Source organism: Rhopilema esculentum, chromosome 18, assembly GCF_057945365.1.
Source record: "Rhopilema esculentum isolate cy_ngs chromosome 18, ASM5794536v1, whole genome shotgun sequence".
Classification (NCBI taxonomy): domain Eukaryota; kingdom Metazoa; phylum Cnidaria; class Scyphozoa; order Rhizostomeae; family Rhizostomatidae; genus Rhopilema; species Rhopilema esculentum.
The window spans coordinates 3,006,974-3,034,858 of NC_142832.1; the positions used below are offsets into that span (position 1 = coordinate 3,006,974).

The 27,885-nt window shown below is 37.1% G+C and overlaps 5 protein-coding genes across 5 annotated transcripts; all 5 read left to right on the top strand.

Moving 5' to 3' along the window:
• The first annotated feature begins 429 nt into the window (after positions 1 to 429).
• LOC135696669 (U1 small nuclear ribonucleoprotein A) lies at positions 430 to 7,076 on the top strand. Its single transcript, XM_065216143.2, has 7 exons — positions 430 to 682; positions 2,013 to 2,185; positions 2,629 to 2,731; positions 3,455 to 3,526; positions 4,642 to 4,756; positions 5,015 to 5,186; positions 6,044 to 7,076. The coding sequence occupies exons 1-6, from the start codon at positions 619 to 621 to the stop codon at positions 5,172 to 5,174; spliced, it is 687 nt and encodes a 228-aa protein (XP_065072215.1). The 5' UTR covers positions 430 to 618; the 3' UTR covers positions 5,175 to 5,186; positions 6,044 to 7,076.
• Positions 7,077 to 9,350: 2,274 nt separating this feature from the next.
• Positions 9,351 to 13,276, top strand: LOC135696660 (bile acid-CoA:amino acid N-acyltransferase). Its single transcript, XM_065216131.2, has 2 exons — positions 9,351 to 11,086; positions 11,849 to 13,276. The coding sequence occupies exons 1-2, from the start codon at positions 10,525 to 10,527 to the stop codon at positions 12,601 to 12,603; spliced, it is 1,317 nt and encodes a 438-aa protein (XP_065072203.2). The 5' UTR covers positions 9,351 to 10,524; the 3' UTR covers positions 12,604 to 13,276.
• Positions 13,277 to 13,419: 143 nt separating this feature from the next.
• On the top strand, positions 13,420 to 19,993 carry LOC148958067 (bile acid-CoA:amino acid N-acyltransferase-like). Its single transcript, XM_089113761.1, has 2 exons — positions 13,420 to 14,876; positions 17,391 to 19,993. Exons 1-2 carry the CDS (start codon positions 14,291 to 14,293, stop codon positions 18,152 to 18,154), a joined length of 1,350 nt encoding a protein of 449 aa, XP_088969887.1. The 5' UTR covers positions 13,420 to 14,290; the 3' UTR covers positions 18,155 to 19,993.
• Positions 19,994 to 20,274: 281 nt separating this feature from the next.
• LOC135696659 (bile acid-CoA:amino acid N-acyltransferase) lies at positions 20,275 to 24,154 on the top strand. Its single transcript, XM_065216130.2, has 2 exons — positions 20,275 to 21,160; positions 23,329 to 24,154. The coding sequence occupies exons 1-2, from the start codon at positions 20,575 to 20,577 to the stop codon at positions 24,093 to 24,095; spliced, it is 1,353 nt and encodes a 450-aa protein (XP_065072202.2). The 5' UTR covers positions 20,275 to 20,574; the 3' UTR covers positions 24,096 to 24,154.
• A 150-nt stretch (positions 24,155 to 24,304) lies between these two features.
• On the top strand, positions 24,305 to 26,929 carry LOC135696663 (bile acid-CoA:amino acid N-acyltransferase-like). The gene is made up of 2 exons (XM_065216135.2): positions 24,305 to 25,035; positions 26,154 to 26,929. The coding sequence occupies exons 1-2, from the start codon at positions 24,474 to 24,476 to the stop codon at positions 26,927 to 26,929; spliced, it is 1,338 nt and encodes a 445-aa protein (XP_065072207.2). The 5' UTR covers positions 24,305 to 24,473.
• Positions 26,930 to 27,885: the final 956 nt, after the last annotated feature.

Here is a 27,885-nt window from a genome sequence, read left to right on the forward strand (position 1 = left end):
ATAAGGAGAAGTAAAAATAAATGGAGATATTGTTATCGATATCCAATAGCATTTACAGGAATTATTGCAAATAAAAAAAAAGTCGATTGGTCCGTAACATTTCATTGGTCCATAAACTCTGAGAAAGGTCCAAAAATATTTTCGATGAAGTTTGTCTCCGAGATTGCTATCCCGAACAAGAATTAAAGATTGACAAAGCTTTTGTAAGTACATAAAAAACAATTCACAAACAAGTTGAAGCTGCATGAAATGATTTTTTAATATTTTTTATTTTTCGGGGCGCAATTGTCAGCAGTAAGTTGGGATGTGATCATGGAATGGGCGTGACTTTGTCATAAGAATTCGGGATTCGGGCGAGATCAGTGGGCGGAATGCCTTGAACTCTAAATGGCGGGATGAGGTAATGCGAGGTAATATGCCTCGTATTGGCGCATTTAGGCCTTTTTTCTAAGACTATAATGGCGGGGAAATAATGCAAATCGTTCACAATTTCAATCACTAATTATCGGTGGAATCGCAGAGAGTATCAAATTGTACATGAAAGCTAGGTAAAGAGAAATATTTTTTGGAGTTTCATGTGGCTGTGAACAATAAATTTTCGTATCGGAAGTACACAAAATGGACGTTACACCTAAGGAAACTATCTACATAAACAACTTGAATGAAAAGGTGAAAAAAGAAGGTTGGTTTATTATGTTCACTATCGATCTATTTTGTTTCAATACTGTTCTCCTTATTTGGTGAGTGTCATTGTTAACACAATTGTAATGTGACAATTACGTCCAGGCCTATTTATTTTCAAAGGCAGCAAAATTATGCACAAGGTGCCAGTCAAACAGTCTTTTTGGGCACGGGTGGATGAAGTGTTTGGGACAAGAAGAGACTTGATTTCTTGGGCAGCTGGCAAAAATGTGTGCAACAAAGCTCAAAGTGTTTCTTCACGTGCTCCCTCAATTTACCCTGGCTGAGAAACTTGCAAGTCTTCACCCCTATGCCCAGGGTGGAATCCATGTCAATCTCATGCCGTATAAACAATAGAAATACAATGGAAATCCATTAGTCTACACCAGGTATCTCGGGCATAAGCTAAATGGACTCCACACTGGAGCTATGCTGGATTTCTTGCGCCCTGTCTGAAAAGGATCCCTTATCCACAGACCATCACATGTGCTCCAGACTGGAAACTTTGTTTAGTGAGCGGACAAGTTTACTTTGAAAATTTGAGACTGCCCACCTGAAATCATAAATTCTTAGTTATTATTATAGTTAATAATGGTAAATGTTATTATCTAGTTATTTTGCACGGCCAATACGCAAAAGGATACAGATGTGTGTGCAGGCAGTATATTGCCAGTATGCAAAAATGTTTCCAGTCTGGCATGTGCTCACCCACAAAAATTTCCCAACAGTTAATGTTTAGCTTTAGCCAAATTGATTGCCCCCCCCCCCCCCCTCCACTGGAGTGAGATGCAAAGAATGGTTGGTCAGTCAGTATTTTCAACCCCCTCCCGCAACCTTACACACAGCATGCTCAAATACCCAACATAAGGATACACAACCAGAACCTGATGCACAAAAATTTCTAGACCAGCTGGTTTAGCATGATCCATTATTGGGTGAACTGTTTGAAAAAACAATAAATGCTTCAACTATTAAGATGATTTATATTGTATATACTTGCATTTTTAGAATTTGATTGGTTTAGAGAAATTTAAAATCCAATCTTAAATGTGTTTCCTTATAATAACCAGAGGTCAACAAACATCTTTACCCTATAAGCCAAAAGATAAACTTATATATATATGTTAATTTATATATGAACAGGCCTTGCGAGGAGAGTCAGTCAAGCTTGATCATGGTTTTAGAAAATATAGACACAAGTCTCAATTTGTTTGGTATATATTTATTAGGTTGTTTGCATATGGAAGTTTTTACCACTTGGTTAGAACTCATGATGGAATTTAAACTGTTTTGGGTAGTTATATATAAACAGCAAAATATCTTTGTTTTAGAGTTGAAGAAATCACTGTATGCAATATTCTCACAGTTTGGGCCCATTCTTGACATTGTGGCCCTCAAAACACTGAAGATGAGGGGACAGGCATTTGTTGTCTTCAAAGATATTGCAAGTGCAACAAATGCGTTAAGATCAATGCAAGGGTTTCCATTCTATGAAAAACCAATGGTATGTACTTTTCATAAACTGTGCCTGTCACATCAATTAACTATAATAACATCATCCATCCTTAGTAATCTTATGACTCAATAATATTTAATCAATAAACAACATTCATCATCACAATCATTATCATAATTACCATCGTCACACATCATCATGATATAGCAGTGAGTTCAAGACCTTGATTGGTCCATTCAACCCTTGTGTTTAGGAAGTGAATTACAAGACAATATGCATGTAATAACAAGAAAGAGAGAATTATGCATGAAATACTGAATAAATTTTGAATGGGCTGAAACTGTTCAAATGTGCTCTATAACAAATGGACAAAGTAAGAAACAAAACTGCTCCCAAATATTTAACACAGACCTGTCATAATCATGGAAGTTTCATTGCTCATCTTGTTTGTCACTTTTCACTGTGATAAAGTTAAATAATTTTGTTTGTAGAGAATAGCATATGCCAAGTCAAGATCAGAAGCAATATTAAAAGTAGAAGGTACATTTGTTCCAAGAGAGAAAAAGCAAAAAGAGAAAAGAAAAGCGGATGAAGGTATGAATCTAAATACACCAATTCAAGTTACAACCATGATTTGAAAAATGCTTAAAATTTCTTTGCACTAAACATTTGACTTCAGAATCAGATTAAGCAAAGGAGGTTTTGACTACAGTTAAATTTTCATGGCTAGTTCTCTTGGTATTGGGTTTAAGACAATGAAATTCTTGTAAGAAGTATGGCCATGAGTAGTGACTGAGGGTGGAAAAATTCACCCAAAATCCAGAATGAAATATGCAATCAAAATGTGAAATATGCAATGAAATATGCTTCCATGCAACTTATTTGCCAAACAATAATGAAACAGGTTTTCCCCCAAAGTTCCTATTGCAAAAATGATACACCTTATAGATTTTCAATCAAATTTGGTGGAAATTTATATTATGTAAAGGAATGGCTGTATTTAACTGCATGTAAGGCACAGGATTTCTGCTTTTAAGACATAGCTGTATTACATCTTTTGTAAGCGTGAATCCTAAAGAATCTTGTTTTTATGAGAAAGCAACTTGGCTGAGGTGCTTCGTAAATCTTTGACACCACTTATTAACACTTGAGGGCAACATTTTATTTAGGCTTTTTTTTCCCAAAATCCGATCATATCAAGAAACTAGGATTTTTACAGATCAATGGACTGAGGGTGCTAAAACCTTTTTGTGTAGTTTGGTGTGTATATGGGATTTCCAAGCAAAATTCACAAGCATTTAAATTTTAATTTCACAGAAAAATCAGCAAAACCTGCTAAGAGGCAGCCAGCTCCTGCTACACAAAATGTCCAAGCACCCATTCAGACAGGTAGGTGGAGTATTTTGTTACCTTAATACAAATCATTGTGTTCCCTAAAGGCAGTATGTCACACCATTGACTTACCAAAACAAAGGAAAGTTTCTGTTTTAGTGGGTTTTCATCTTTTAACAAAAGTAGTCTCTTACATGCTATTGGTAAGCTTTACCAATTCCTCGCGCTTCTTCAATTTTGAGGACCCTTGAAATTTAACAATTAGCCCATAAACCGCATGACATACTTCCATCTATTACTTCAAAGATTTTATTTTATGTCATTATTTGATGATCAGTTAGAATATTTATTGGTTAACCAATTGTACACCTTTGATTGTACATCATTTACCAAATGCTCCTTTGATTTAAAATACTCAAAATTGTACCAAAGGATGAAAGGCTCTGCCTATAACTGCCTAACTTTTGGTTTTCTATCTGCATGGTTACTGCAAATTTGCACCATGGTTACTGCACCATGGATAATGAAGCCACAATGCTCAGTTTTCATTAGTAACTTGACATTTCAACCAGGAATTCTGCAATTTATAGGAACTAATTTTTCTGTAGATGCTCCTCCTGTCTCTTGCGACCGAGACATGTTTTTGTGAGGGTGGTCATTAGCCTGTGCCAATAATTTTGCCAGGGCATTGGTGAGGGTGTGGACAATCATCCATGTGAACAGTTACATTGATTAGGATTATTGCATTTATTGTTGTCACTGACCTTAGCTAAAGTGCAGTTAATCATGAGCAATAAGAATAGGTACAATGCATTGATGCCTACAGCATTTGTCTTTTAAATTCTAGACATCCTTATAAGAAATTCTTTTAAATTCTAGACATCCTCATAAGAAATACTGATTTCTTTGCCAAAAATTTGCCTCAAATGCAGTGTCCTTTTTAAAAAAAATATCCTTGAGACAAAACTTTACATAATCATCCTGATGACCCAGATAACCCCAAAAGTTGTGCTTGTCTGGAAAAGATGGAAGAGGGTATTGTAATTAGCCAAGTTTTGAAATATTTGACATAAGTTTTGACATATTGCTGTCAAAGTGTTTGAATTATAATCAAGTTTCTTATCTGCAAATTTGGAGATATTTGTTGTAAAATAAGTCTTGTTTGTCTGTAGCTCCACCAGTTATTGTGCCAACTCAGCAAGCTCCAGAGGTGCCAAATCAAATTCTTTTCTTGACAAATCTCCCAGATGAAACAACCGAAATGATGCTTTCTATGCTGTTCCAACAGTAAGTAAATAACCTTGGATCTGTTCATATCAGCAGTTTTAGTTTGTATTTTCTTACTGAACATACCACTGCCATTTTTTACCATCCAAAGCATGCAAAGTTGTTGCTGCTTTTTATCCCTGCAGGTGTATTAGTTGTAGAGTATATGCTTCATGTAGTATTACCAGCCATGTTGCTTCTCTGTAAAAATATATAAGGCCCTTTCTTGAACTATATGACACTTTTTCAGCTTGGTAAAAGGGGGAATCATTCTTTTAGGTTTCCAGGGTTCAAAGAAGTCAGATTGGTTCCAGGACGCAGTGATATTGCTTTTGTGGAGTTTGACAACGAGTCTGTTGCTGGTCAAGCAAGAGAAACATTGCAGGGATTTAAAATCACGCCAACTCATGCAATGAGCATCTCCTTTGCCAAGAAATAAAGTGTTTATCAGGCAAGTACCCAAAACATTTCATAGATGACTATCGGTGCATGTATGTCAATTTGAATTTTATCTTTTCACTATATTCCTCTAAACCTGATGTTTAACTCTTTCCACAACATTGTGTCCCCATAAGACAGAATGCACATTCAAATATTTGGCAAAGCATGCTTGTCAGGCCCCGGCTTTGGGTGGAACAATAAGATTGGTGCTTGTTGAAATTAGGGTCAAGATGAAATTTCTAGGTGCAGAGTACAGCCTAGGAAAAGGTTTCTGGTTCAATCCAAAAACTTTCTAGTTCCGTTATCACTCAGTGATAGTTGGGAAATTGAGATTTATTTCTGTGTTGCTCAATAAATTGAATTTAAGAGAACATGTTATAATGGAATTAGTGCTCAATTGGTCCGCTCAAAGCATTTTTAAGTCACCTGTGGAGGTGCTAGATTGAGCTTGCAAGGACTGCTTGTAATTCGAAATGATTTGCTCTTAATACTGACAAAGGTCAAAGCAATTTGAGTTGATTTGAAATTTGTTGTATGTATGCCAAAGTTGTAAGTGTTGCTCGCATTTCATTTACCTTTCGTATCGCATTGTGAAGAAATATGTGAATATTATAATTATCTAGGATTTATTAGTTATCTAAATAAGTAACAGTTTTTGTGCCACCATTTTCTTATTTGCTAATTTCAACTGTTTTAAAAGCCATGATTACGGTAGCATTGCAAAAGTATTATATAGTAATGTTAACCGAAAGAATTACCAAACTACAATCAACAGTATCATAATTTTATAGAGACTTAGATTAAGATAAAAACTTTATATTTCTCAATATAGTTTTTTGGTAATATTTTATTTTGTTGGTTTTACAGACACATTTTTTCACAATGCTATACAACAGAAGAAAATTGAGGGATCAGTTTCTCATAGTGGCAAACCACTGGCTCACCAGTTCTGACTTTTGGGGCAGTAAAAAGAACAGTTTTTTGTACAGACAAACAGGCATTTTTATCTGTCATTTATTTAGACATTAGTGTATCTAAGGCAGGCCAAGCTTTTGTGAATTTTAGGCAGACAGGAACTCAGAATCTTTTATCATTTGCTTTTAGAAAACAGAGGCTTGGGTGAATAGGCTGGCTCTCCATTCTCCATATAAATGCCACCCTTGAAAACTTAAATACCATCTCTGAAAACTTAAATACCATCTCTGAGAACTTAAATACCACCCCTGAAAACTTAGATAACATCCCTGAAAACTTACTTTCGAACTAAGGAAAATAGTTTCATTCGAGCTTTTCCAGATACCTGTGCATACAATGGAATGCTTCCATTATCTTGTTGTGTTAATTATAATGCTAATCGTCTGTACTAGGTTTTTTAAAACCATGTCTGGTATGTTTTGATGCATCAGTTTAAATATGGAGTTATAATATGCATAAAATGATTGTTTTAATGGAATTTGTTCGCTTGCGGCATTGCACCATAATGAAACAGTTTGCACATACACAGCTGCTTGAAAGAGTCTTGCTGATTTTAGTTTCTTATTCAAAAGTCAAACAGAATGTTGTTTGGCATATCTCTTAATATGCATAAACATGTCGCTGCTAGTGTGTGCCAATTGTTGCATTTCGTCCAAGTGAGGGAAGAGACTTGGCATGTTTTGCATTGCACTAAGGAACATGGCCATGCGATTAAACTCCGTCAATTTTACTAACCACAAGAGGCGTGTTCTTAGTAGCTTATATGAGCGCCGCTTGATGCTGTATCGCAAAGCATCCTGGAACATCTTTTGTAAATGGTAAAAAGACTAAATCATCTTCCTTGAAGATGACTGGACGAAGAAAACCAACAGCTGTCCAATTAGGTAGCTTGTTATAACGCTCACCAATTACATTCACTTCTTTATTCGTGGTTATGCCTGAATATAAAACCTCTCAAGGTCCTATTAATGGTTATTTGTTACTTTAGCCGTCAATAACATATGCTAAAGAGAAGTTTTTTAGCAAAGCATCATTGTACTTTTGCCTTGCTAGCCGAGGTGTAGTGCTATCAAAATAACAAGGGATGTCTCTTGCAAAATGTTGCAAAAAACAATAGCAAAAGTAGAATTGGGATACTTCTCGGCAATAGCAAGGGGACCAGCCCCCATGAACCCTCTAGCACTACACCCCTGCTTGCTAGCAATAAAAGTATCCTGAAAATAAATTTGATTTTAAAGACACAGCCTTTTTGTATTTTTCATTTATAAGTTCTAGGACACTTCAAAAAGTAAACCATTGGAAAGGGGGCACCGTGGTCCTTATTTTGCATAGAAGACTTTGTAGTAGGGGTTTTTGTAGTACAACAAGTAGTTATCGTTTTCCTCAATATTTTTCACCCGAATCAACGAAGTACAACGGTCTCATGGCCTTAAGGGGCTTTTTTACCTGAAGGGGCTGTTTCACCTTAAGGAACTAGTAAAGCCTGCGTAGCAAATCTCTAGAAAGAAATTTTTTGGTTGAATACTAATCACACAATAGGAAAACTAACATCAAACATGCAGGTTTTAAATTATGGATTATTCGTAAAATACAAAGGAAGACTCTGTTCCTCTAATGGACTGATTCTGCAAAACCACGAAGAATTTGCAGTTGCAGCTGATTCCGTCGTCACGAAAACACACTATCCCACTTAGTCAGGGCTGTTAGTCAAACAATTGTGCAAATTGCAATACCAGTATGAAAATTTGCAAAAAGGGGTAGTTTGATACGCTTAAAAAGACAGGATATAGAACCCAACTGAAAATTGCCCCCTTTGGCTATTTTGATACCGGGTTTCTTTGCACCAAGCCCCTAATGGCGTTATTGCAATATCTCTTCTGAAAGTAAGTACAATAGCACGAAACTTTACAACAGGGAGCGGTTTGATACGGTTCAAAAGATAGGATACAGAACGGGACGTAAACAAGTGGATAATTTTGGGGGGTCGTGGAAGAATGAAAATTTCAACTTCACTTGAAAAAATTTTCTCTCGATCTGTTAATCTACTGAGCCTACTGAATTGGTTTTTGAAAATAGCCTCATTCCCGATTTCTAGTTTCTGTATTATAACCAACATTTTACTCGTAATAATTAGTCTTAAGCATAAAAGCACTATGAAGATAAAAGAAATCTCTAAATTTTGATTAACGTAAAACGAAAATTTTATCTTTTCGTAAGAAGTAAAGCAACATAAAAGTCAAACCAGTATAAGATCCTTGATATATTTAACTATAAAAAGTAATATTCTTTCAAGTCAATTAACAGCGATTCCATTCTATTTCTACTTTGCTCATCTTAAAGCTATTTGCTGCAGATCAGTTTTATATTAAATGTCTTCTTCACAATAAAGAAGCATCAAGGAATCGACAATTTCATCTTTGTTCTTGATCGAAGGAAACTTTTTACAATTTTCAGAGGGCTGAATGTCCTTTGTGTTTTGCAACTGAAAAGGGTGATCAGAAGGTGAGTGCATGTGCCCAATTCGTAAGATATAACACTCTTCTTTGATCAAATACTTCGACTGCCGCTTCTTTGATCAATGTTTTGTGTCTTCTCATCAGTTTTATCATAGCAATTTATGATAAGATTTAATTTGGTCTACAAAGTACAGGGGTAGCTTAGCATACACTCGTTAAGAAGCTTTTAGAACTTGCAATGATAGATTTTTAATGTTTTAAATGAATTGACTACTCGTAGTTTCTTAAAAAAATCCCATTTTCAATTGTTCTGATCAATAAAGGGTATGATTTCTTCAAAACTGCAGGCTCAATCAATACTGATAGTAAAATTTAAACTTCTTATCCAGAAATTCACTTTGCCTATTCAAAATAATCCAACTTAACTTCACCCCTGTCAATAAGAAAACAGAACGGTGTAATGGTGCAATTTGAGATCCAGGGCTTCACATTTAAAACGATTAGAAGATGTGTCTGCTCCAGAGTTCGAATTTTAATAATGTCTAAGATTTTAACATTTAATATCCCAAAATCCCTAAGTTATAAAATTCACATATTTGGTCATTAGAGTTAGAAAACATTTTAAGTTAACTTTCAAGTTTTCCAACTGTAATTGGATTTTCCAACCTTTAGGGGGAGGGCGTCACGCCCCCTATAATTTACGTGCCTGTACAGAACCTAACTAAAATTGCCCCCTTTTTTATTTTTAGACTGGGGTACTTTGCTCGATACCTTTAAAGACGGGGTTGTCGCATCCCAGTCGTACTTAAGTACTACAGCATGGAACTTTGCAAAATAAGTTTGATATGCTGAAAAAGATAAGATATAGACCCTGGCTGAAAATTCCCACTTTGGCTATTTTTAGACTCGGGTATTTTACCGCATGACTCCACTAACGATGTTATTTTGATATATTTGCTGAAAGTAGGTACAATACCAGGAAACTTTGCAATAGGTGACAATCTGATACGCAGAAAATGATAGGATTTAAACACCATCTGAAAATTGCCCCCTTACTCTATATTCAGACTGGGGTACACTGCCCCAGAGTAGACGGTATTATCGTATTTCAGTTGTACTTTGGTACAACAGTATGAAACTTTGCAAAAAAGTACAGTTTGATGCGCTTAAAATGATTGGACATGGACCCTGACTTGATATTGCCCCCTTCGGCACTATAGACATGAACGATAAGCTTATAGCTGAAAAAAAACTTCAATTTACCGAAAATTGTTATGTTCACTCTAAATTAAGTTTCGAACTTTCAAGAAAATATCTGAGGAAATTTCAAATGACGTCTGAGGAAATCTGAGGAAATTTCAGCCTCGTTTAAGGAAACCCGCATTGTCATTTGTGGAAGCACTTGTACAAAGGTTAAGGGTGTTAAGACAAAGGCACAGACAAAGGTCAATCGGCCTATGGCTTGCACTGAGACGTTATTGCCTCGCGACGGCCCTGGAGAGCGGCCCCGACAATATCTATATCGCAAAAATCGGTCAATCGTGGCGAAAACTCGGTCCCTTCAAAGAACACCCCCCTAAAAAAATTTGCATTTGCGCCCCTGGGCAGGTTGCTAGATAGTTATACAAATTTCCCTGTCTATCCGAGAGAACCCGCATGGAGATAGAATAGGATCTGTGGGTCCTGCAGAAGGTTAAGGGTGATAAGACAAAGGCAGAGACAAAGGTCAATCTGTCTGTCTGTATTGTCTTTGCCTTTGTCGTGGAGGCAGCATTTATTGATTTCGTTATTGATTTCTCGTGGAAGCAGCAAAAAGAAGCAGCCTGCGTATTCCTAGCTTTGACGTTGCAAAAGTTATAGTTAAACAACTGCGGTGATTTGACATCGTAATGCACGAAGACCTAACGCAAGTAAGTGATGGGTAATTCCTTACGCAGGGTTGATAAATTGAAAGTAAGAATGATACCGACAATAATTGCACCGAAATGTCCAGTGCTCGTGGATCAAAGGATTCAGATTAAAGTGAAAAGTTTGAAACCATTTCAAAGTGTAACCTTGCGAGTTGAGCTCAATTCTGACAAATCGGAGCTTTTTGAATCATATGGACACTACATCGCAGACAAAGATGGCGAGCTGAATTTGTCACGAGATTCTTCTTTTGGAGGTACCTACAAAGGCATTGACAACATGGGTTTATTTTGGAGCATGTTAGCAGTACCAGGCCAACGAAAAGGGGCCAGGTTTATTGCAGGAGATGTCACTAAACCGATGGAATTTAGGGTTTTCTTGTTTGACAGGCACGTTATGTCTCAAGGGAATGCAGATAACCCGAAGCAAGCCGTGGAAAAGCTTCCTGAGCCTCTAGCAAAAACGAAAATTTTACGGACATATCTGGCTGATCATGTGGAACGCACAGAGATAAGTGTTGGCCGCATAAGGGGGACATTGTTTGTTCCAAAAGGAGGCAGAAATTTACCAGGTACGTTTTCAGATATAGGAAAGTCATGGCGGAAGCTTCTCTGCCACAACGATGGTCCGCTGCTGAATTGCTTTGTAACATGATCAGTTTGAAAGAAATGTCTCTACAGCAGCAAGTTTCCTAAGATCATTGTTATGCTCTTGATATCAATTTGGAAAATGAAATACACTTTCTATACCAGTGACAAGAATGCAACAACTTGGAGGCAGCATTTAGCTGCTGTGTCACCAATCAAATTGAGCAATTGAGCAGCACATGAGGCGTAGGGTGAACCTTTGCTAATTGTAGGAAATCATTGATGTCCAAACCATCAGGGGGGGGGGGGGATTGCACCTGTAATCATTCTCGATGAATTACGATAATATGAAAACCAGGCTTAATGCCTATTGCAACAAAGCATCAATATTGCAGTATTGTACGGGAGATGAGTCTAGATTCTTTCTGTCTGGGGCTATTATTCTATCCATTTGTGTGAACCAATGGAAATGTGAATCACATGCACTTGCTTATTAGGGTGAAGGTTTATGGACAGAATTTACACCTTGTAGCACTCCATTGCATTTAATAAAAGTTTTATTATATCATAGTAAACTCAAATATGCCAGAGTTTCATTCTCACACTTCTCATGAAAAACTTTTCTTTAAACGTTGTTGTCTTTTGATCTGAAACTTGCTTATAACCTTCAGACAAATGCTAGTTCATGTCTCCAACAAGTTAGTCATGGTAGAATTAAAAATTGTTATTCTTCTTCCTCATAACAGGTGTCATTGACATGTTTGGGACTCATGGAGGTCTGATTGAGTCTAGGGCAGCCATTTTGGCATCTCATGGATTTGTCACGTTTGCATTGGCCTACTTTGGATACAAAGATCTGCCTAAAAGCCCAAACAACTTGGATTTGGAATATTTCACCGAGGCTCTAAAATGGTTTGCAAGTCATGACAGGGTTTATTCATCTGGCATTGGATATATAGGTGTTTCAGCTGGTGGCCAGATTGCTTTAAATGTTGGTGCAGAATGTCCCCTGGTGAAGGCTGTTGTTGGTATTTCTACGCCTAACTATATGATAATTCCACTTCAGGAAATAGGAGGCCTGGTTGAGGGATTCAAACTGGAGCATTTCGTTATGAACGAAAAGAATGAAGTTGTCTCTATTAACGTCGACCCTGCAAAACGTCGCAAAAACGAGATTCCAGTTGAAAAAATCGAAGGGAAGATTATGTTGATTACAGGGAATGATGACAGTGCCAATGCCTCAGATTGTGCAAGAAGAATGCAGAGGAGGCTAAATGAACATGGCAGGAAGCCTGCAACTATTCTTCATTATCCTGGCACAGGGCATTTAATCGAAGTTCCTTTTATGCCAATGTGTCGTATTGCTTACTTTCCAATGTATAAACTTCATTGTTTATGGGGAGGGAATGTAATTGAGCATTCTGCAGCACAGGAGCATGCATGGAGAGCTATGAAAGGATTTCTCTTGGAAAATGTTCAAGATGTATCTAGTAAATTATGATTATTATTTTGGTCAATAGAACAGAAATTATACAATTTGAGTAGAAAATTCTGAAATTTAGAAAGCTCATGTGGTGCTGGCACTATAATATAAACAGCTATGAAAATTTTCAAATGATTTTTAAATACTAATTCAAATTATTATTCAGCAACATTTTTACAATTTGAGGCTTTAATGACTAATGTAAAATTATAATTCAAAGTTTACATAAAAATAAATACAATGAAATAGTTGGAAAATTTTTGTCATGGCAGAAAATAACAAAAGATAGAGAAAAGAAAAGGAAGAAAAAGAGGGATAGAGAAATTGATATGCTGAATTTAATAAGGCAAGAATCAACTTGAACATTTGCACTTCAATTTTTGTATAATCTTCATAGAGTCTTTTTGATACACCCAAATCTCTTTACGTAATATAAGATTTAAGTAGATGATCTTTTGTTTACTTGGAACCCTTTTCGCGATTCTAACCTTTTAGGGATTCTAACCTCAATCTAATCTAACCTCAAGGAAGCCCCAACAAATCTGGTGATCTATTTTTCATGCTGAACCTGCCGCAGGATTTGTCAATATGGTTGTACCGAGCTGTGCCGGATTTTTTGTGTTGTATTTATCGTTATATATGTATATATGTTCTTTGTCTTCTCTGTATAAGATTGAACGTTTGAAATTGATGCTGATGTTCTTTGTTCAGGCCCTTTTCACTTTCCCCTGACACGGCTACCCAATCAATGAATAAAGGAATTTTGAGACTTACAAAAAAGAAAAGGATACAGGCCCGATACAAGGCGGCTATCGTGGTCATGTGACAAGGCTAGTAAATCTGTTTTTGCCGAGTCGCGTCGAGCAAAACCGTCGAAAAGCTGCGTTTATAACGAACAACAACTGAGAAAATTTTTGTAATGATTAAAGATGATGAGGTAGAAAATGAACTTGTAGAGTCAGAAGCTTTCATAATGACATTTACAATATTAAGTTAGGGGGGGGCGAGGGAAAACATCACAATCAATCAGTTTTGCAAGCTCTATTGTTTTGCAAAAAACTGGGGATCCATGGCCCCCAGTTGCGTACCCAGGGCCGGAGTAGTGAGGGTGTCTGGGGCGAAGTCCCCAGAAAATTTTTCGGACCACGCCTTCCAAAACACTCGCAAATATAGGGAAACGCCCTTTTTGAAAAATTTTCCGCCATTAATTGATTCATGTTAACTACAGTAATTAACAAAGTATTTTACAATTGTTATTGACACAAGCATACGGTAAACTACACCCCCAATGAGTTTTACATCGTTTTTGGACAAATCTCGAGGATCATATTTTAGAAAAGTGGGGGGGGGTCCGGACCCCTCTATTCTCTCCTTTGGGTACGCCACTGATGGCCCCCTGCCCCCCTTCATCGTGGGTTCGCACTGGGCTTGTTCTTTTAATAATTTAAACTTTAATTATTCAGTTAGGCAGGTTGCTAGATAGTTATACAAATTTCCCTGTCTATCCGCAGGACCCGCTTAGAAATAGAATAGGATCTGTGGGTCCTGCAGACGGATTATTCAGTTATTGTACACAAAGGTTAAGGGTGATAAGACAAAGGCACGGACAAAGGTCAATCGGCCTATGGCTTGCGCTGAGACGTTATTTCCTAGCTTTGGCGTTGCAAATTCTATAGGTAAACAACTGCGATGATTTGACATCATAATGCACGAAGACTTAAGGCAAGTGATGGGTAATTCCTTACTCAGGGTTGATAAATTGAAAGTAAAAATGTTACCAACAATAATTGCACCTAAATGTCCAGTGCTCGTGGATCAAAGGATTCAGATAAAAGTGAAAAATTTGAGCCCATTTCAAAGTGTAACCTTGCGAGTTGAGCTCAATTCTGACAAATCTGAGCTTTTTGAATCATATGGACACTACATTGCAGACAAAGATGGAGAGCTGATTTTGTCACGAGATTCTTCTTTTGGAGGTACCTACAAAGGCATTGACAACATGGGTTTATTTTGGAGCATGTTAGCAGTACCAGGCCAACGAAAAGGGGCCAGGTTTACTGCAGGAGATGTCACCAAACCGATGGAATTTAGGGTTTTCTTGTTTGACAGGCACGTTATGTCTCAAGGGAATGCAGATAACCCGAGGCAAGCCGTGGAAAAGCTTCCTGAGCCTCTAGCAAAAACGAAAATTTTACGAACATACCTGGCTGATCATGTGGAACGCACGGAGATAAGTGTTGGCCGCATAAGGGGGACATTGTTTGTTCCAAAAGGAAGCAGAAAATTACCAGGTACGTTCTCAGTTTATACTTTTTGATTAGAGGTAAAAAGGGTGATCAAAATAAGTGGTGAAATATAATTCCAGCATGGATCATCAAATGTTAAATGAAAAAATGAACTGAAACCAATGACAGCTGCAACATCATTTAAGGTCTGGTGATGATATGGTTTTAGTAGTATAGCAGGGGCGGACACTTGATCAAATATTGGGGGGGCAAGCCTATTATTTAATAAGATGACGTCACATTTCCCATTGTTTAAGAACAAAAGACCATTGTCCTCCAAAGTATTGGGGGGGCGGTCACCCCCCCAAGTGACGCCTCTGTAGTACAGGTCTCACATCTAGATCTCAAAGGTAAAGTTACATATCATATATCTGTTTCAGTCAGTTATATTTATCATCAGTCTTGGTTAACAGCATGTACACAGTATCACTAATTGTGTTATATTATTTTTTATATCAATAAATGAAAATGTTTGCAGTTGTAGCATATTCCTAAAATTTTCAAAACATAGCAATTTCACATTTTTTGTTGAGAAAAACAGGGAGATTTGGCCAAACTGGAATTTGTTGAATTTATAAACAACAAGAATTCTCTGGATAATAAGAAATTTGGATGTGGAATCTTCCTTGACTTACAAAAAGCCTTTTATACTGTTAATCATCAGATTCGCCTTAACAAACTTCATCATTATGGCATTCGAGCCACAGCTTTAGCCAGGTTTACCTCTTATTTTAGTAACAGAAGTCAGTATGTTTCAGTAAATAGCTACAACTCCAGTCATCGCAATATTACTTGTGGTGTACCACAAGGCTCTGTCCTTGGTCCATTTATGTTTCTAATTTACATAAATGAACTTCCCAGTTCATCTTCCAAACTATATTTCTATCTCTTTGCTGATGATACAAACATCTACTTTGAATCAGACAGCCTAAATACTCTTCAAAAAGTGGTCAACAAGGGGCTTAGACAAAAAATGGCTAGATGCTAATAAACTTGCCTTGAATGTATATAAAACAAATGTTGTCATTTTTCACTCACCTCAAAACCCTTTGAATCACAGTATCAATTTAAAAATTGGTAATCAGCATGTTAAACAGGCTAAATATGTCAAATTCCTTTTGGATGAAAATTTAAGTTGGAAATATCATATAAGCAAACTTTCCAAAAAGCTATCAGGAACTTGTGGTATATTCAAAGTAAGGTATCTTTCACCTACTAGTGTCCTAATCTCTTTATATAACTCTTTATTTTCCTCATTTCTCCATTATGGAGTCATTGCCTGGGGTCTTACTCATGAAGTGCATACAAATCCAATCCATCTTCTGCAGAAGAAAGTTGTTAGAGCTATTGCCTTCAAGAGTTTTTCATCTCCATCTAGGCCAATATTTTCTGATTTGAAAATTCTTAAACTGAAGGACTTGTTTGAGTTAAAGCTGCTTACATTTGTTTATGAATCTGTAAACATGGTTTCTCCTCGCCTTTATCACAATTTTTTTGCAACTTTGACATCTGTTCATCACTATGATACAAGACAAGCTTCCAAAGGTGATATTTTTATGACTCAAGAAAATACCCTGCAATATGGTTTAAGATCAGTTAGATATGCAGATCCTGGAACAACATTCCCTGCGTCATCAAACAATCTACTACATTTACAAATTTTTGCCCGGAAACTGAAATTGCATCTGTTCTCCACCAGAAACCAACTGCAAAAAATTGTCTAAAAAAAGGATTATGTTTAATCCAACTTTATTTTATCAGTATATTGAATGTGCTCTCTTATGTGTCTCATTTTGCCTCATATTGCCTAGTTGCCTAGAATACCACAACACAGAAAGTCTTCTATGTTTGAAAGAAATGTCTCTACAGCAGCACGTTTCCTAAGATCATTGTTATGCTCTTGATATCAATTTGGAAAATGAAATACACTTTCTCTACCAGTGACAAGAATGCAACAACTTGGAGGCAGCATTTAGCTGCTGTGTCACCAATCAAATTGAGCAATTGAGCTGACATGAGGTGTAGGGTGCACATTTGCCAATCGTGGAAAATCATTGGTGTCCAAAACATCAGGGAAGGGGAATCGCACCTGGGATCATCGCACACGAATTATGATAAATATGAAAACCAGGCTTAATGCCTATTGCAACAAAGCATCAATATTGCAGTATTGTTGGGGAGACGAGTCTAAATTCTTACTGTCTGGGGCTATTATTCTATCCATTTGTGTGAACCAATGGAAATGTGAATCACATGCACTTGCATATTAGGGTGAAGGTTTATGGACAGAATTTACACCTTGTAGCACTCCATAGCATTTAATAAAAGTTTTCTTATATCATAGTAAACTCAAATATGCCAGAGTTTCATTCTCACACTTCTCATGAAAAACTTTTCTATCAACGTTGTTCGTCTTTTGATCTGAGACTCGATTATAACCTTCAGACAAATACTAGTTCGTCTCTCCAACAAGCTATTTGTGGTAGAATTAAATATTGTAATTCTTTTTCCTCATAACAGGTGTCATTGACATGTTTGGGACTCATGGGGATCTGATTGAGTTTAGGGCAGCTATTTTGGCATCTCATGGATTTGTCACATTTGCATTGGCCTACTTTGGATACAAAGATCTTCCTAAAAGCCCAAACAACATTGATTTGGAGTATTTCATCGAGGCTGTTAAATGGTTTGCAAGTCATGAAAGGGTTTATTCATCTGGCATTGGATATATAGGTGTTTCAGCTGGCGGTCAGATTGCTTTGAATGTTGGCACAGAATGTCCCCTGGTGAAAGCTGTTGTTGGTATTTCTACACCTGACTATATCATAATTCCATTTCAGTATAAGGGGGAAATTAGAGGCGTGGTTGGGGGATTCAAACTGGAGCATTGCCTTCAAAATGAAAATGGTGAAGTTGTTTCTATAGACGTCGACCCTGCAGTATGTCACAAAAACGAGATTCCAGTTGAGAAAATCGAAGGGAAGATTATGTTGATTACAGGAGATGATGATGGTGCCAATGCGTCAGAATGTGCAAGAAGAATGCAGAGGAGGCTAAATGAACATGGCAGGAAGCCGGCAACTATTCTTCATTATCCTGGCGCTGGGCATTTAATCGAAGTTCCTTTTATGCCAACGTGTCCCATTGCTTACTATCCACGTTATAAACTTCATTTTTTATGGGGAGGGAAAGTAATTGAGCATTCTGCGGCACAGGAGCATGCATGGACAGCTATAAAAAGATTTCTTTTGGAAAATGTTCAAAATGTATCTAGTAAATTATGATTATTATTGTTTCAATAGAACAGAAATCATACAATTTGTGTAGAAAATTCTGAAATTTAGAAAGCTCATGTGGTGCTGGCACTATAATATAAACAGCTATGAAAATTTTCAAATGATTTTTAAATACTAATTCAAATTATTATTCAGCAACATTTTTACAATTTGAGGCTTTAATGACTAATTTAAAATTATAATTCTAAGTTTACATAAAAAATAGGGTAAATACAGTCAATTAGTTGGAAAATTTTTGTCATGGCAGAAAATAACAAAAGATAGAAAAAAGAAAAGGAAGAAAAAGAGGGATAGAGAAATTGATATGCTGAATTTAATAAGGCAAGAAGCAACTTGAACATTTGCACTTCAATTTTTGTACAATCTTCATAGAGTCCTTTTAATACACCCAAATATCTTACGTAATATTAGATTTAAGTAGATGACTTTTTGTTTACTTGGAACCCTTTTCGCTATTCTAACCTTTTAGGGATTCTAACCTCAATCTAATCTAACCTCAAGGAAGCCCCAACAAATCTTGTGATCTCTTTTTCATGCTGAACCTGCCGCAGGATTTGTCAATATGGTTGTACCGAGTTGTGCCGGTTTTTTTGTGTTGTATTTATCGTTAAATATGTATATATGTTCTTTTTGTCCAGGCCCTTTTCTAAGAGTGATTTGCTTTCTTTTGCTCAGAAAAATACCTCAACTCCATCACTTTCCCTTGACACGGCTACCCAATCAGTGAATAAAGGAATTTTGAGACTTACAAAAAAGAAAAGGATACAGGCCCGATACAAGGCGGCTATCGTGGTCATGTGACAAGGCTAGTAAATCTGTTTTTGCCGAGTCGAGTCGAGCAACCGTCGAAAAGCTGCGTTTATAAAGAACAACTAATGAGAAAATTTTTGTTATGATTACAGATGATGAGGTAGAAAATGAACTTGTAGAGTCAGAAGCTTGTTCAATTAAAAGATAGATATGAAATTCCATAGAAGTTAAACGATGCCTTGCAGTGGCTACAATATTGTAAACAACTCGAACGAAAAAGCTGCTTGGTTCCTGTAGAACGATGTGACGTCACTCAGCTGTGTAGCTATCCCACAGCTTATGTGGCACCGAAAGTTTGTACACTATGACGGAACCAGCCATTTGAACTTGCTGCTAGCCTGATTTTCACACCTTATAGACCTAATGCTGGCAGATTTTCCAGAAGAAAATTCAGAAGGCTTGCATATTGACCTACTCTGTTCGAAAAGGCAGCAAATTGCCTTTCTAGCCCTGATTTCGACGAAAAATAGTCAAGTTTTGCAAACACTTTGGTAATATAAATCTATGTGATATTGTGACAAAATCTCCAAATGTAGTGCACGTGTCCAACTACAGGTGTAAAAGACAATGTTACTTCAAACATAAATTTTCCTTCTGTTCTCTCTTTAGGGAGATTTTCTGTTGAAGGGGCAGGAAGTGGGGCTACATTGGAGCCAGGAGCTAGGCCCAGTCTACTATTATTTACATTTTTACAAGAGGTATTCCAATGACGCAGATTTTTACGGGTGCACCAAGAGGGCGACGTCACTCTATATCGTGGTGTACTTTTAGGTTGCCAAATTTAAATGTTCTAGCAGTAAATTTTACGATGTCAGATCTCTGTTGTTGATACCCACCAGTCATTAACGTTTCGTAAGCTCCAAAAAGCTTCCAAAATAATTTCAAAACTAGCGAGGGAAACGTTTCGAAACTGAGCAAATGAAAATAATTAATCAAAGCTCGTATGTTCAAGACAACACAAGGAAAATTTCTTTAGTTACTTGAACTAAAAATTGAGGAAAAAGGTTATTAATCCATATGAATCATGTAAAAGGGAAACCGGGATGATTTTTCGTTTTTTAGAAGGGATTTTAAAAAAATATAAGGATTTTTCAGGAAATCGTTTGAGCATAAAGAGGAAGTTCTTGTATGATTGAGCACTGCATGGGCTCCGATGCAGGTTGGATAGTGAGGGGGGGGAGGGGGGGAGGGGGGGCAAGGGAAAACATTACACTAATAACAAAAGAGTTGTTTTGCTAGCTATATTGTTTTGCAAAAAAGTGGGGAGCCATGGCACCCTGCCCCCCTTCATCGTGGGTTCGCACTGGGCTTGTTCCAGTTAGGCAGGTTGCTAGGTGGTTATGCAAATTTCCCTGTCTATCCGCAGGACCCGCTTAGAAATAGAATTTGATCTATGAGTCCTGCAAACGGATTATTCAGTTATTGTACAAATATTAAGGGTTTTAAGACAAAGGCACAGACAAAGGTCAATCGGCCTATTGATTACGCTGAGACGTTATTGATTTCTCTTGGAAGCAGCATAAAGAAGCAGCCTGCCTATTCGTAGCTTTGACGTTGCAAACGTTATAGTTAAACAACTGCGGCGATTTGACATCGTAATGCACGAAGACCTAACGCAAGTGATGGGTAATTCCTTACGTAGGGTTGATAAATTGAAAGTAAGAATGTTACCGACAATAATTGCACCGAAATGTCCAGTGCTCGTGGATCAAAGGATTCAGATTAAAGTGAAAAATTTGAGCCCATTTCAAAGTGTAACCTTGCGAGTTGAGCTCAATTCTGACAAATCGGACCTTTTTGAATCTTATGGACACTACATCGCAGACAAAGATGGAGAGCTGAATTTGTCACGAGATTCTTCTTTTGGAGGTACCTACAAAGGCATTGACAACATGGGTTTATTTTGGAGCATGTTGTTAGTACCAGGGCAACGAAAAGGGGTCAGGTTTCTTGCAAGAGATGTCACTAAACCGATGGAATTTAGGGTTTTCTTGTTTGACAGGCACGTTATGTCTCAAGGGAATGCAGATAACCCGAAGCAAGCCGTGGAAAAGCTTCCTGAGCCTCTAGCAAAAACGAAAATTTTACGAACATATCTGGCTGATCATGTGGAACGCACGGAGATAAGTGTTGGCCGCATAAGGGGGACATTGTTTGCTCCTAAAGGACGCAGAAAATTACCAGGTACGTTTTCAATTTATGCTTTCAAAGTCACAGTTTCTGTAAAACTGGATAAACCCTTGGCGTCTGCATAATCTCTGAGAAAGGGAGACTGAAATTTCAGGAAAGCTAGGACAGAGACACAAAGAAAAAGGGGCCAGGTCGAAAACGCGGAAAGCGCGGAACACGCGGAACACGCGGAACACGCGGAAAAGTGAAATTTTGCTTGAAGCTTCTGGAATGAAAAGACATAAACAAAGCAACAAAGCTCTTTCAAGAATTGAGATATAAGACCTTATTTTTGAAGGAATGAGAATTCCGCGTTTTCCGTGTTTTCGATTTTTTTTTCATTTCATTTTATAATTTTTATACAGTTTAAAGGTTCATACATATGTTTTTCAACCTGACCTGTTTAAAAGAATAAAATAAGAGCTAATAACTATGTTAAAATACTAGTAACAAAAGAAATTTACCAATTAAACCTAATTTACAATATCTAATAATACTAAGGCTATAAAAAGTGAACGTAAAGATGAAATAAAAGTTGTCCCCGACTATAGTTGTTCCTTGAAGGTTTTCGGGGAGGGGGCCAATTTGGTAGCCCTTTCTAGATTATTCCACAGTTTTGGATCGCGATAAGAAAAAGCCTTTTGGCCATTTATTGTTTTTAGCAGCGGTATCTTAAGATCAGTTTCTGATGAACGCAGAAACCGTTCTCTATCATCCGAACATTTTTCGAATAATTTTCTCAAATAGTCTGGTGCAAGCATATTTAGAGATTTGTAAGTTAGCGTGGCTGTCTCCTTTCTTACAAGATTTCTGATGGTTAACCAGCCAAGATTCTGAATTATCGGAGCAGCAGACGCAGACGATTTCTAACGAGGGTGAAAATTGAAAACGCGGAAACATTTAATAACCAATTATATTTGCTAATTTGATGGCAAGAGAGGTATATAATGAGTTATAAAGCCTTTGATTAAGTTTAGCACAGATTTTGTGGCTGGAAGAGCAACAACGCAGTTTGTCATAAACATCTCTTATGTTGGCACAAATCTTCCACCTTTTTCACCGGTTAGACCAGTAATGTAATGATGAAATGTCCCCGATTTGTTTTCTTATCAAGCACAGACAAAATTGTGTAGGAAAACCCCTCGGGAAATCGGCTGGGACCGATTTCCGCGTTTTCTGCGTTTTCGATTTCGAACGAGGGTGAAAATCGAAAACGAGGAAAACGCGGAAACCTTTAATAACCAATTATATTTGCTAATTTGATGACAAGAGAGGTATAAAATGAGTTTTTAAGCCTTTTATAAAGTTTAGCACAGCTTTTGTGGCTGCAAGAGCATTTAACGCCATTCAAACCTAACAGTTTTTTGACGAAATAAATCATCAAAACATCAAAATAAATTGAGGTGATTCCGGATCACCTTTTTTACCTCTAATTTAAATGAAAATAAGTGGTAAAATATAATTCCAGCATGAATCATGAAATGTTAAATGATGAAATGACCAGAAACCAATGACAACTGCAACATCAATTTAAGTCAGATGATGAGATTGTTTTAGTAGTACAGGTCTTACATTTAGATTTCCAAGGTTAAGTTACATATCATAAATTTCTATTAAGTCAGTCATATATCGGCCAGGTCGAAAACGCGGAACACGCAGAAGAGTGAAATTTTGCTTCAAGCTTCTGGAATAGAAATTCATAAACAAAGAAAAAGTGCTCTTTCAAGAATTGAAATATAAGACCTTATTTGTAAAGGAATGAGAATTCCGCATTTTCCGCGTTTTCGATTTGAACTAGGGTGAAAGTATGTTTACACTTTCCGGGGCTGTGATTGGCTTAGCGGCGAGAGAGGTCACGTGATTTAGCGCAAGCTCTCAGCCAATCAAGATTTCAGCCCTATGCTGTGAGTGAATCATATGCACTTGCTCATTAGGGTGACGGTTTATAGACAGATTTTACACCTTGTAGCACCTCACAGCATTTATTCAAAGTTTTATTATATCAAAGTAAACTCAAATATGCCAGAGTTTCATTCTTACACTTCTCATGAAAAACTTTTCTATAAACGTTGTTCGTCTTTCGATCTGATACTTGCTTATAACCTTCAGACAATGCTAGTTCGTCTCTCCAACAAGCTATTTGTGGTAGAATTAAATATTGTAATATTTTTTCCTCATAACAGGTGTCATTGACATGTTTGGGACTCATGGGGATCTGATTGAGTTTAGGGCAGCTATTTTGGCATCTCATGGATTTGTCACATTTGCATTGGCCTACTTTGGATACAAAGATCTTCCTAAAAGCCCAAACAACATTGATTTGGAGTATTTCATCGAGGCTGTTAAATGGTTTGCAAGTCATGAAAGGGTTTATTCATCTGGCATTGGATATATAGGTGTTTCAGCTGGCGGTCAGATTGCTTTGCAGATTGGCGCAGAATGTTCCCTGGTGAAAGCTGTTGTTGGTATTTCTACATCTGACTCTATGATACTTCCACTTCAGTATCAAGGGGAAATTAGAGGCGTGGTTGGGGGACTCAAACTGGAGCATTTCCTTATAAATGAAAATAATGAAGCTGTTTCTATAGTCGTCGACCCTGCAGAATGTCACAAAAACGAGATTCCAGTTGAAGAAGTCAAAGGGAGTATCATGTTGGTCACAGGGAATGATGACATGTGTCCTAATACGTCTGATAGTGCAAAGAAAATGCAGAGAAGGCTAAATGAACATGGCAGGAAGCCGGCAACTATTCTTCATTATCCAGGCACCGGGCATTTAATCGAAGTTCCTTTTATGCCAATGTGTCGCATTTCTTACTATCCACGTTTTAAACTTCATTTTTTATGGGGAGGGAATGTAATTGAGCATTCTGCGGCACAGGAGCATGCATGGAGAGCTATAAAAGAATTTCTTTTGGAAAATGTTCAAAATGTATCTAGTAAATTATGATTATTATTTTTTGTCAATATGTAATATAGGAACTTATTTTATTTTAGGTCAGTCTTGCGTTTATGCCTATATTTGTTTATGCTTCTCTTTGTTTAGGACATATTAGTTTGTCGCGTGTTAGTTTTTCATATTTTCCGGTAATGTAATATTTTACATGCCCTTTTACCCTACAAAGTTCCCCCGCGTATCCTAATATATCTAGCACCTCCTACTGCCTTTAAAGGTCAAATGCTGTTGTTGTTGCTGTTGCTGTTGCTGGTGCCGATACCTTAATGACCCTACAGTCTAGAACGTATTCCTAGCTTTTATGTTGCAAATTTTATAGGTGAACAACTGCGGTGATTTGACATAATAATGCACTAAGACTTAAGGCAAGTGATGGGTAATTCCTTACGTAGGGTTGATAAATTGAAAGTAAGAATGTTATCGACAATAATTGCACCGAAATGTCCAGTGCTCGTGGATCAAAGGATTCAGATTAAAGTGAAAAATTTGAGCCCATTTCAAAGTGTAACCTTGCGAGTTGAGCTCAATTCTGACAAATCAGAGCTTTTTGAATCATATGGACACTACATCGCAGACAGAGATGGCGAATTGAATTTGTCACGAGATTCTTCTTTTGGAGGTACCTACAAAGGCATTGACAACATGGGTTTATTTTGGAGCATGTTAGCAGTACCAGGCCAACGAAAAGGGGTCAGGTTTATTGCAGAAGATGTCACTAAACCGATGGAATTTAGGGTTTTCTTGTTTGACAGGCACGTTATGTCTCAGGGGAATGCAGATAACCCGAAGCAAGCCGTGGAAAAGCTTCCTGAGCCTCTAGCAAAAACGAAAATTTTACGAACATATCTTGCTGATCATGTAGAACGCAAGGAGATAAGTGTTGGCCGCATAAGGGGGACATTGTTTGTTCCAAAAGGAAGCAGAAAATTACCAGGTACGTTTTCAATTTAAACTTTTGAAGTCAGGCCAATATATGCGATGACTGATTATTTGACTGTTAATGCGCTACGGTGTCTTGTTCAGTTCAGTTCAGTTCAGCTTATAATTTTAAAATTCCACTAAATACAAACATTTTCAAAATAAGCTAATTAATTGTAAATTAATATGACAACAAACAATAAAAGGGATGTAAGAAAAAATATAGTTAACTTATAGCATACAGGGAATTTCTTAAGGAGAAGCCCTCTCAATTTTTTAAGGAGGTGCCATAAGTTCTAGATAGTTTTTTGGAAAGTTCAAGCAAATGATATTTCCAATTAAGATGTTAATCTAAATCTTATACCAAGGAATTTGACATTCTTAGTTTGTCTTGTGGGTTGCCTTCAAACTTTAATGGTTATATTTTCAGAGGAATGTCTGGGAGAATTAAAAATAACAATGTAAGTTTTCTTTATGAACACATTGGCAAAATAATTTGCAGTTTAATGATGGCTTGTTCAAATCAAGCAATGCATTATCTATCTTTTTTTGCTTTTTTCCTAACTACTCTTGAAGCACATCAAAATTTTCACCTTTAAAGTAAATATTTGTATCAGCTGCAAACAAATAAAATAGAAGTTTTGAGAAATAATTTGGTAAATCGTTTATGTAACGAAAAGAGAAAGGAGAGAAAGGAGAGTCTCTGCCAAATGCTAAGGAATATTGGCTGGACGGTTGCTTGCTTTTGTGCACAACCCCTCACATCCTATTTGCCAATAAAGAGGTTGAGCCTTCCTTATTAGCCGATAGATCTGAAAATTTGATGACAAGAAAAAGCAAACGGCAAAATACTTCTTGTTTTTGCAATAAAATTTTCTTCAAGGGGATGTCACAACCCTTCCACCAAACCCCTCTGTAGCAATGGTCATGATAATAGGTAAAGACAATAATGGACAATAAGATGGAAACATAATGCTTTCAAAGTTCAAATCATTTTGTCAAAAATGGGTGTGTTTTTGGATTCTTTTTATGTCCTCCTAAAGCCTTTGCTTACGGTGACTAGAAGAATGCTTCGATAAATCAGCCTAAGCATTGGTCATGGCCAAAACTTTAATTTTTATTATCCCATAACAGGTGTCATTGACATGTTTGGTTCTCATGGGGATCTGATTGAGTCTAGGGCAGCCATTTTGGCATCTAATGGATTTGTCACGTTTGCATTGGCCTATTTTGGATACAAAGATCTGCCTAAAAGCCCAGAAAATATTGATTTGGAGTATTTCATCGAGGCTGTTAAATGGTTTGCAAGTCATGACAGGGTTTATTCATCTGGCATTGGATATATAGGTGTTTCAGTTGGTGGCCAGATTGCTTTGAATGTTGGTGCAGAATGTCCCTTTGTGAGGGCTGTTGTTGGTATTTCTACAGCTGACATTTTGATAATTCCACTTGAGTATAGGGGGGAAATTAGAGGCCTTGTTAGGGAGATCAGAGGAGAGCATTGCCATATAAATGAAAAGAATGAAGTTGTCTCTGTGGATCTTAACAAACTGGACCCTGTTGAAATTCGAAACAGCAAGATTCCAGTTGAAAAAGTCGAAGGGAAGATCATGCTAGTCACAGGGGATGATGACATGTGTCCTAATACGTCTGATTGTGCAAGAAAAATGCAGAGGAGGCTAAATGAACATGGCAGAGAGTCTGCAACTATCCTTCATTATCCAGGCACGGGGCATTTAATCGAAGTTCCTTTTATGCCAATGTGTCGTATTGCTTACTTTCCAAGTTATAAACTTCATTGTTTATGGGGAGGGAATGTAATTGAGCATTCTGCGGCACAGGAGCATGCATGGAAAGCTATAAAAAGATTTCTCTTGGAAAATGTTGAAGATGTATCTAGTAAATTATGATTATAATTTTTTTCAATAGAACAGAAATCATACAATTTGTGTAAATTTGTGAATCAGAAACGCGAGCACATGACTGTTGAGGTTGCCCAATCAGTGCTGCTTGCCTATTATAAATTTTACCAATGGAGTCCTAAGATGAAAATGAACTCCTAGTCTTTCGGAAATTCCCAGTCTCAGCATACAGATACAGGTATAGCTTTTATGCCGAAAATATGGTCACTTTTAGCGCAATGTTGTCACTGCTCCTGTTGTTTTATCATTAAACAATACTGGCAATTATCAATGACAGAAAGAGAATCATCAGCTGTACTGACAAGATCTTCAGGTTTCTTGATCGAAATAATTGAGTCTGCTTTATTATTAACCACCCTGCTAGAAACTACTTGAAAAGAAGTTGTTGACTGCTTCATTTTTTATGGTACAGATACAGATTTTTTGTTCTTGAAAAAAGCTTGAGCAATGTGGCTTGAATAAATGGCTGAAAGAGATCATTTTCAGGGTTATTTGATGACCACGAGAGATGATTTCAAGGCAAGAAAGCGAGAGAAAGGCAGAGACAAATGATGTTACCATCCATGACAGAAAATTATATCATGACAACAAATGACATGCTACATGCTGCAAAAAATCAAAGAAAGTGGAAGGCCATGACCACTAACGCCCATGATGGGCATGGTACCTAGAGAGAGAGAAGAGATGAATTGGTTTCTTAGCAGGGTCAGTATCCTCTCTTGGCTCGATATATGTGTTACATAAATCATATGCAACAGTGCCTTTTGCAATGTTTGCAAAATAAGAGTAAATTGGTATGCCTAATACACTTGAAAAAGCAAGAATGCAAATAAATGGTCTCCATTTGTCATCCTGGCAATCATTAAGAGCCTCCTGCCCAGTAAAATCAGAATAATCTTCTAGCTTGTGTGAACAACATTAGAAGGTACATAGGTTAGAAAAGA

Bases quoted from the DNA above. Each gene is read 5' to 3' on its own strand.
- LOC135696669 (XM_065216143.2), top strand. From the start codon at position 619: ATGGACGTTACACCTAAGGAAACTATCTACATAAACAACTTGAATGAA. The intron at 683-2,012 runs GTTGGTTTATTA...TCTTTGTTTTAG, and splicing joins TGAAAAGGTGAAAAAAGAAG to AGTTGAAGAAATCACTGTAT. The intron at 2,732-3,454 runs GTATGAATCTAA...TTAATTTCACAG, and splicing joins GAAAAGAAAAGCGGATGAAG to AAAAATCAGCAAAACCTGCT.
- LOC135696660 (XM_065216131.2), top strand. From the start codon at position 10,525: ATGGGTAATTCCTTACGCAGGGTTGATAAATTGAAAGTAAGAATGATA. The intron at 11,087-11,848 runs GTACGTTTTCAG...TCCTCATAACAG, and splicing joins AGGAGGCAGAAATTTACCAG to GTGTCATTGACATGTTTGGG.
- LOC148958067 (XM_089113761.1), top strand. From the start codon at position 14,291: ATGCACGAAGACTTAAGGCAAGTGATGGGTAATTCCTTACTCAGGGTT. The intron at 14,877-17,390 runs GTACGTTCTCAG...TCCTCATAACAG, and splicing joins AGGAAGCAGAAAATTACCAG to GTGTCATTGACATGTTTGGG.
- LOC135696659 (XM_065216130.2), top strand. From the start codon at position 20,575: ATGCACGAAGACCTAACGCAAGTGATGGGTAATTCCTTACGTAGGGTT. The intron at 21,161-23,328 runs GTACGTTTTCAA...TCCTCATAACAG, and splicing joins AGGACGCAGAAAATTACCAG to GTGTCATTGACATGTTTGGG.
- LOC135696663 (XM_065216135.2), top strand. From the start codon at position 24,474: ATGGGTAATTCCTTACGTAGGGTTGATAAATTGAAAGTAAGAATGTTA. The intron at 25,036-26,153 runs GTACGTTTTCAA...ATCCCATAACAG, and splicing joins AGGAAGCAGAAAATTACCAG to GTGTCATTGACATGTTTGGT.